At 43.4% G+C, this 9,884-nt stretch overlaps 1 protein-coding gene across 1 annotated transcript; it reads right to left on the reverse strand.

The window, feature by feature from the left end:
• Window positions 1–912: 912 nt before the first annotated feature.
• Window positions 913–9,884, reverse strand: LOC146961106 (cytochrome P450 2K1-like). The gene is made up of 10 exons (XM_085771222.1): window positions 9,665–9,884; window positions 9,329–9,491; window positions 9,066–9,215; window positions 8,817–8,977; window positions 8,546–8,725; window positions 7,484–7,625; window positions 7,304–7,396; window positions 1,801–1,892; window positions 1,207–1,348; window positions 913–1,125 (listed from the first exon to the last, which is right to left on the reverse strand). Exons 1-10 carry the CDS (start codon window positions 9,869–9,871, stop codon window positions 959–961), a joined length of 1,497 nt encoding a protein of 498 aa, XP_085627348.1. The 5' UTR covers window positions 9,872–9,884; the 3' UTR covers window positions 913–958.

Consider the following 9,884-nt stretch of genomic DNA (forward strand, 5'->3'; position numbering starts at 1 on the left):
GTGAAGCAGCTGGGATGAGAATCAGCACCAACAAGTCCGAGGCCATGCTTCTCGACCAGAAAAGGGGAAGGGTTAGGGTTACTGGGTTAGGGTTAGCCCCTCCAGGTCGGAGGAGAGCTCCTGCCTCAAGTGGAGGAGTTTAAGTATCTTGGTATCTCTCCCTTAGAGAAAGAATGAGAAGCTCTTCTGTAACTCAGGAGGACTTTGACTGAAAACAGCACTGACATGAATCCACACAGCACAATGTCAACATGTAATTTTCTGGTAGCCAAGTTTGACATGTTTATTGTTGACTTCAAATCATACGTTTTTCCTTTTCATCTCAAATTACAGGAAAACATGTTTATGTTGTCCAGGAATGACAAGTAGCAAAAGAGACATGTCCAACTACAGATGAAATTTAGCTAGTAGCTAATTCTGGTATGACTGAGAGCCATGCACTGTCTCTTTTATAAACAAATAAATAAATAAACAATTGAACAGAGATTTTCTTTACTACATCAGTGAATGTAACATTCTCACAAATTGTTTTTGTCAGGGATTGAGGGAAGCAGGAGGACCCAAATGCAGACTAAACAAAAACTCCCTTAATCTCACCAGGGGAACAGGTACACACGTGGAGCCAGGGTGAACACTTGGATAGACATGGGTTGACACTCAGGTAGACACATGGGTAGACAATGACGCGACAAGAGACAATGGAAACACAGAGGTTATATACACACGAGGGAACGAGACACAGGTGGTGCAATCAAACACAGGTGAGACACATGAGGGATTCAAACGGGCGGGAAACTTAACAGGAAGACAGGAATCAGACACAGACCTACACAGGACAAGACGGTGACAAACTCCAAAACCCAAACTGAAAGCCAAGCCACAACATGGCGGCGAACTCGTGGCATGACAGTTTTAATACTTTTACACTCTCTAATCCTCCCTCACACACAGGGGATGCTCACAGTTTTTGAGGTAAAGGGTCGAGGGTGAGGCGCAAATTGACTTCATCCAGTTCATCCTCTGAAACTCCAGGTGGAAGAGAAAGACGGAACTGCTGCAGGAGGGTGGTGAAGAAGATGAAAAGCTCCATCCTAGCCAGACTCTCTCCTGGACACGCTCTACGACCTGCAACAGAACAAAGGAAACTCTGGAGCTCATCTGAAAACCCAACCTGAAAAACAGAAGCAATTGCTGAAGCTGCCAAACCTGCAGAAAAAGGTAGGAAGGCATCTCGCTTGACAAACTTTCCGTCTTTGTCCAGGAAGTGAGCAGGATGGAAGGAGTGAGGTCTCTCCCACTCAGTCTCATCAAACAGGACGGACGACAGGAGAGGAAACACCGTGGTCCCCTGTGGACAACACAGGACAAACATGTCCTGTATGATATTCTCCTCATTATGCTCAGTAATGTTTTAAGACACCAAGTTTTGGGGACATGAAGATGATATAAAAGTAGAAGAACATAGCTGCACTCAAGGGTCATTAGAGAAGATGCCCAGGTTTACATGAACCAGACTAAACATTATCCCCTGGTCGTCATATTCAACAGAGTTCTAAGTTCAACTTCATTTGTCTCTGTAGGACAATATTGCATGCAACATTGTGGAGTTTCACCAGTGATCCGACCCACGCAGGAAAGTTACATAGTGCAGTTTCAGCCGGCGCGACCTGGCTCAGGCTGCAGCGGCAGCACCATTCATCCTATTAACCATTTTTCTACCATTGCAATGAGTTTGGAAACATTATTTTAAGGCCGATAAACTCCGCAATGTTGCTTTAAGTCAGACTTGGCTTCTTGAACCTTTCTGATGAAGTGGCCCTGGAAGGTGACATCTTTGGAGGTTCTGTGAGGAATCCCCTGTGGAACGATGTTGGCAACTCTCTGTGTCTCATGTCAACACGTTCTCACTCCCAGTGCGTCAACCCCCTGACGAACGGTCACTGTCCCTCCTCGTCACATGCCTGACTCATTAGGTACCCGTTTTTCGTCATGAGGTGACGAGCGGGGATTTCAATTCATTCCAATGCAACCCCCTTCGCGGCGATTCTCGTCATGAGGTGACGAGCGGGGATTTCAATTCATTCCAATGCAACCCCCTTCGCGGCGATATGTGACGCTCAGAGTAAAGTGATCCAGCCGACCGGACGCGGCGCTGAACGACGCACTGAGCTGGAAAACTTTTTTTCCCCTTTGAAGCTTTATTGAACCTGGTGTGTCTGACATAGCTTTCATCCAAGCCGTCATTTTGGTTATTATTTATTTACTGATCTTGGCGTTGGTGCAGAATAATAAATAAACAAACAAACAAACAAATATATAAATTACATCCTTGTCGGAAGACCAGACGGGGTGGGGGTGTGTAATAAATAAATAAATAAATAAATATTTTTGTCCCGTGCGTAATTGTCAGGATCCGCATTTCGATTAAACTCGCCTTTCTTCTTTTGTACGAGTTGTTGGACGACTGCATTTTCATTTTATTTACTTATTTCCCTGTCCTAAGTCATGTTTATGGATACACAGTTGAACATATTGTCATTTTACCCTCGGCATTTTCCCCTCACTTTGCTGAATATCTGTTGATTCATGTCATAAACACGTTTTGTTCATTAAAAATATGTGGTGTTTATTAAAAATATGTTGTTCATTCAAATCGGTTGTTGTTCATTGCAGAACAATAGAATATTAATACGGTGATTTATATACAGATATTGATCGCGCAGTGTGACCACAATCACTACGCACGGTGGCGTGAGGGACATTTGAAACAGCTGCAGCGACTACTGACACTTCAACCTGTTTTGGCTCTAAACTTCAAAACTATGACATTGCATAGTTTAGGACCTGTTTATGTACGAATTCATCTGTTGTTAGGTCATATTATTATTGCATGAAACACACAATACAACTTTTGATCACAAAAAAACTACCGCACGTAACATTTTACTTTCCGTAGTAAAAAAAACAGGTTCGCGCTAATAACTTTTGAATGGCGTGACGTAATTTCACAAGCTTTCCCAGGATTGGTCGGTGTTGAGTGCTGAACTAGAGGATGTGACGTCATTGCAACGGCGCCACCGGTCGCGACCATAGACTGCGACACTGCCATCTACGGCGTCTGGACGGAACTACAACACCTTAACAGTGTGTTTGTGATCATGAGGAGTGGAAATTAAGCCATGTTGATTTAATTCAACAGCATGTGAATAAACAGTGAGGAATCAGAACAGTTAGACAGCTCTTTTTCAACAAAGTCCAAATAATTCAAGTAACTCAAGTCATATAGGCCTTTTTTTTTTTAATTGCAGAAAACAACATTTCTCCCCCCTTCTCCCTCCTCCCGCCCAGGAACCTTAGTTTATAATATAGTGTAGAATGAACCCGTCCACTGTAGTAATGTTTATGCACAACTGCACCACTTTAGCCAGCTCCTTTATTTCTGGTTTTACATTGGACAAACTGATTAAGGCTCCATTTTCAGGAGACACAGCTATTCTTTAATAACTTCCACATTCGTTGGGTTACGTTCAGAGGTTTATCAGGGCAGGGCCTAGGGTCATCCAGTGTTAGCAATTACAGACCCATCTGACCTTCACAGGGTCACAGGTCAACTTTTCATGTGAAATTTGACGATTTTTGCTATCAATTCAGGCATAAAACACCAATACTTGGAGCTGGGAAGCTGAAATCTTTAGATTCTAGTCCAGACCTTGGAGCAGATTGACGGTGCCAAATATCAGAGCTCTGCTCCACTCGGAAGTGTCCAAAATGGCCAAAAAGCAGTGTTCATTTCTAATCCCCCATTGTGTACAAGACTAAATTCAACAGATAGTCTTTAATAACTTCCACATGCTTTGAGCTGGAAGTCTGAAAGTTTCAGGGTTTTGTCAGGGGCCTAGGGCCACCCATTATCTGTAATTTCAGACCAATCCCACATTCAGAAGGGGTCAAAGGTCAAGGTTTAGTGTGAAATTTGACGATTTTTGCTATCAATTCAGGCATAAAACACCAATACTTTGAGCTGGGAAGCTGAAATCTTTAGATTCTAGTCCAGACCTTGGAGCAGATTGAAGATCAGAGCTGTGCTCCACTCAGAAGTGTCCAAAATGGCCATGGTAAGTGTCAAAGGTCACAGGGGTCAAACATCAAAGTTAATCCTAACAAAACACACACGCTTTAAGTAATCATCATGAAATTTAGATGCGTTGTATATCAGAGAGTCCTCTATCATTATATTGTATTCCCATTGCTCTGGGGGCCACGGGGGGCCCCTGGGGGCCACTTCGCTTTCCCATGCTCTCACAGATTTGGGTGTCGGGTCAGTGGATAAGGGCCTCACAATGAGTCCACAGGCCAAGTTTCAAGTGATTCGGTTGGTTTCTATGGAAACAGCGGCCTCCTGGAGACAGAGGAATGCGGCTGTTTGAAGCCCCGCCTCTCGAAAAGTAATGGCTCAATCAGGACCGAACGCACATCAACGCGTTCGTCTTGGGCCCCCGGAACCACTGATATCAAATTCAGAACTGTACGACTTTTAGAAATATATTTCATCCATTTCAGCTTTTCAGATTCAGAGCCTCTCAGACTTAATGCCTGAGAGACCTGAGTCAGAAAAGCTGAAATGGATGAAATATATTTCTAAAAGTCATACAGTTCTGAATTTGATATCAGTGGTTCCGGGGGCCCAAGACGAACGCGTTGATGTGCGTTCGGTCCTGATTGAGCCATTACTTTTCGAGAGGCGGGGCTTCAAACAGCCGCATTCCTCTGTCTCCAGGAGGCCGCTGTTTCCATAGAAACCAACCGAATCACTTGAAACTTGGCCTGTGGACTCATTGTGAGGCCCTTATCCACTGACCCGACACCCAAATCTGTGAGAGCATGGGAAAGCGAAGTGGCCCCCAGGGGCCCCCCGTGGCCCCCAGAGCAATGGGAATACAATATAATGATAGAGGACTCTCTGATATACAACTCATCTAAATTTCATGATGATTACTTAAAGCGTGTGTGTTTTGTTAGGATTAACTTTGATGTTTGACCCCTGTGACCTTTGACACTTACCATGGCCATTTTGGACACTTCTGAGTGGAGCACAGCTCTGATCCTCAATCTGCTCCAAGGTCTGGACTAGAATCTAAAGATTTCAGCTTCCCAGCTCAAAGTATTGGTGTTTTATGCCTGAATTGATAGCAAAAATCGTCAAATTTCACACTAAACCTTGACCTTTGACCCCTTCTGAATGTGGGATTGGTCTGAAATTGCAGATAATGGGTGGCCCTAGGCCCCTGACAAAACCCTGAAACTTTCAGACTTCCAGCTCAAAGCATGTGGAAGTTATTAAAGACTATCTGTTGAATTTAGTCTTGTACACAATGGGGGATTAGAAATGAACACTGCTTTTTGGCCATTTTGGACACTTCCGAGTGGAGCAGAGCTCTGATATTTGGCACCGTCAATCTGCTCCAAGGTCTGGACTAGAATCTAAAGATTTCAGCTTCCCAGCTCCAAGTATTGGTGTTTTATGCCTGAATTGATAGCAAAAATCGTCAAATTTCACATGAAAAGTTGACCTGTGACCCCTGTGAAGGTCAGATGGGTCTGTAATTGCTAACACTGGATGACCCTAGGCCCTGCCCTGATAAACCTCTGAACGTAACCCAACGAATGTGGAAGTTATTAAAGAATAGCTGTGTCTCCTGAAAATGGAGCCTTAATCAGTTTGTCCAATGTAAAACCAGAAATAAAGGAGCTGGCTAAAGTGGTGCAGTTGTGCATAAACATTACTACAGTGGACGGGTTCATTCTACACTATATTATAAACTAAGGTTCCTGGGCGGGAGGAGGGAGAAGGGGGGAGAAATGTTGTTTTCTGCAATTAAAAAAAAAAAGGCCTATATGACTTGAGTTACTTGAATTATTTGGACTTTGTTGAAAAAGAGCTGTCTAACTGTTCTGATTCCTCACTGTTTATTCACATGCTGTTGAATTAAATCAACATGGCTTAATTTCCACTCCTCATGATCACAAACACACTGTTAAGGTGTTGTAGTTCCGTCCAGACGCCGTAGATGGCAGTGTCGCAGTCTATGGTCGCGACCGGTGGCGCCGTTGCAATGACGTCACATCCTCTAGTTCAGCACTCAACACCGACCAATCCTGGGAAAGCTTGTGAAATTACGTCACGCCATTCAAAAGTTATTAGCGCGAACCTGTTTTTTTTACTACGGAAAGTAAAATGTTACGTGCGGTAGTTTTTTTGTGATCAAAAGTTGTATTGTGTGTTTCATGCAATAATAATATGACCTAACAACAGATGAATTCGTACATAAACAGGTCCTAAACTATGCAATGTCATAGTTTTGAAGTTTAGAGCCAAAACAGGTTGAAGTGTCAGTAGTCGCTGCAGGGACGATTGATACAGCTGTTTCAAATGTCCCTCACGCCACCGTGCGTAGTGATTGTGGTCACACTGCGCGATCAATATCTGTATATAAATCACCGTATTAATATTCTATTGTTCTGCAATGAACAACAACCGATTTGAATGAACAACATATTTTTAATAAACACCACATATTTTTAATGAACAAAACGTGTTTATGACATGAATCAACAGATATTCAGCAAAGTGAGGGGAAAATGCCGAGGGTAAAATGACAATATGTTCAACTGTGTATCCATAAACATGACTTAGGACAGGGAAATAAGTAAATAAAATGAAAATGCAGTCGTCCAACAACTCGTACAAAAGAAGAAAGGCGAGTTTAATCGAAATGCGGATCTTGACAATTACGCACGGGACAAAAATATTTATTTATTTATTTATTTATTACACACCCCCACCCCGTCTGGTCTTCCGACAAGGATGTAATTTATTTATTTGTTTGTTTGTTTGTTTATTTATTATTCTGCACCAACGCCAAGATCAGTAAATAAATAATAACCAAAATGACGGCTTGGATGAAAGCTATGTCAGACACACCAGGTTCAATAAAGCTTCAAAGGGGAAAAAAAGTTTTCCAGCTCAGTGCGTCGTTCAGCGCCGCGTCCGGTCGGCTGGATCACTTTACTCTGAGCGTCACATATCGCCGCGAAGGGGGTTGCATTGGAATGAATTGAAATCCCCGCTCGTCACCTCATGACGAGAATCGCCGCGAAGGGGGTTGCATTGGAATGAATTGAAATCCCCGCTCGTCACCTCATGACGAAAAACGGGTACCTAATGAGTCAGGCATGTGACGAGGAGGGACAGTGACCGTTCGTCAGGGGGTTGACGCACTGGGAGTGAGAACGTGTTGCTCATGTATGACAGCGTTGGTGAAGGGCAGGTTCTTCCGGTCTTCAACCTGCACCTGACGACTTCCCACGACGCTGCTCAACTCCTCCTGGACCTGAGCTAGAAGATCAAAACTTCTTTTTGTTCTCATGAAACATTGTTTTTGTTGTTGCTGTGTGAAAGCTGCAGATCTCTGAAGGTCCTTACCCTGTATATTTGGGTTCTTGGCCATCAGCAGAAGTCCCTGTTTCAGTGTGGTTGCTGTTGTTTCGGTGCCAGCAGAAAAAAGATTTGTAACTGATTTCAGCAGGTTTTCATTGTGGAAGTGACTGTTGACAACCCCAGATTCCTGCAGGTGATAAAGCGTTAGCAGCTGTTTCCACTTAGTGTCTAATAAACCTCAAGTCCTGCACCATAATAGCACTATACAATTAAGTAGGCTACTGGTTTGAATTGTGATGATTTCTCATGAACTCTGTTGGGGCTTCCAGCTCCTCTAAGCACCATTCCTTCCTGACAAGGTGTTGGAAAAACTTCCTGTTACTACCTCTGAAGGACCACCTATCACCTGCCTACCAGCCAGTCACACCTGCCACCAATCTGGCAATCATTCATATTAGTCTTTTCACTCTTGTTGTTTGCCAGATTGTGGTCCCAGTTGGCCTGCGTAAGCCTTTTAAGTATTCTACACCGGTCTGTTTTCCCTGCCAGTCTGCCTGATCCTTGTATGTTTTTTGGTTTCTCCTATTTGTCTGTCCGACTTTTGCACCTCTGCCTGGTGGCACTCCTCGTAGATATTTGGACATTAGTCTGTTTGTCTTTCTGCTCCTTCCAAACCAGGTAAAAGCTTTACAGCATATTCCTTGTGTTCTGGTAATTCTGGTAAGTCCTATCTGACTCATGACAGGATTTATTCCTCTCTGAGCCCCATGGCTGTGTACCAGGTACTTACAGGTAATTCCTTCCCCCTAACTACCTTGGCTGATTACTTCATTGATATTTAACCGTCTCAACATCATCACACAAAATGAACAGAAAGAGCCTCCAGATTAATGGCAGTTGACTGTTTCTGCACTGGACTGAACTGGTATTTAAATTATGTGAAGACCCTAGAGTTAAAAGCAACAACAGGTTGTCATGTTGAGAAAACTAAAATAATATTTTCCCATGTTTAAATGAGCCATGAAAAACAAAAAAAATGCTGTGTACTTCTGGAGACACATTAACACAGATTCAAACCCAAAATATCACCACAGAGATTTTTCCAACCTCCAGTTTTTTCTTGTGGACCAGAAAGGCGTCCACGAGGCCTCTGCACATCTGTGGGTTGAGGGTGTCTTCCAGATTTCGGAACAGCTCCAAGTTGCGTTTCGTAATGAGAGAATCTATATTATGGAATTCCTTCCTGCTTGCGATCCATCTAAAGACCCATGGGAACATGTTGTACATCTGGCAAAGACAGAAAAATTCAGATATTTTCAACAGGAGAGTGAAAAACAAACACTTCTATTCATTCTCAGTGGTTTATGTCCTATTGTACCTGAATGGAAGGAGAGAACAGAAGCTGTAAGTGCCTGCATACTCGGTTCACGTGAGATGTAAACTGTGGATCATCACATTCATACCTGCTGCCATATACAATGGAGCAGATGATATTAGAGACGGCATAGTTGATGGGTTGAGCTGTTGCAATAGTTTTTCCTGCAACAAGGGAAACAGCAAAACAAGTCAGTGTTTTTTGTCACAGAGAATGTCGTCCATATGGCTGATTACATCATAAATCATTCACCTTTGCATTTCCTAAACACTTCGGTCAGATAGTTACACTCCTCAATGATTTTGTCCTCACAAGCCTTTTTACCCATCCCGAAGTCTTTGAGCTTGGTTAAAGCAAAACGCCTCATTTCTCTCCACGAATCCCCGTTGGACCACGAGATACCTGAGTTGAAGGAGGAAACAAACTGTGTTTAATGTACAACTGAGGGGTAAAGGTTGTCAGCATTGCTGTAAGTGCATCACTGAGGTAAATAAAGATTTTTTGTCTTTACTTACCATGCCCCTGATTAGTTTCATGCATAATACGTATTGGATCTCTGTCTCCAAACTCTTCAGCGTAGTTGACGAGTGCCTCCTTCACCGTCCTGTATCCTGCCAGGACCACCACCTTCTGCGGGCCCATGTAGACGGTGAACACGGATCCATATTTCTTGGCAAACTATGAACAGGAGCACACGTTAAATTTGCTTTCTTAAAGGGACAGTTGAGATTTTCTGACCTGGTGTTGTGTGAGGTAGTTATATAGAGACAGTAAGTTACCTGGAGTAGAGTTGATCTGTATATTACTACCTCACACACACTCACATGCACACACAGTCACAATATCTTTACCTTCAGTAATGTCTTGTCAGGTGCCTTATGGTCCAGCTGCAGCAGGTTCCCCAGCAGAGGAAGTGGTCTGGGCCCTGGAGGTTCTTTCCTGTCGTCCTTGGAGCTGAAGCTGAAGGTCAAGACAAAGAAGACCAGCAGCAGGATCAGTAGAGTCCCCAACAGAGAGACAGAACTGGAAGTTTCGAGGAGCGGATCCAATATTCCCATGACTTCAATAAAT

Source organism: Trachurus japonicus, chromosome 24 (assembly GCF_045865225.1).
Source record: "Trachurus japonicus isolate A0001 chromosome 24, Traja_1.0".
Taxonomy (NCBI): domain Eukaryota; kingdom Metazoa; phylum Chordata; class Actinopteri; order Carangiformes; family Carangidae; genus Trachurus; species Trachurus japonicus.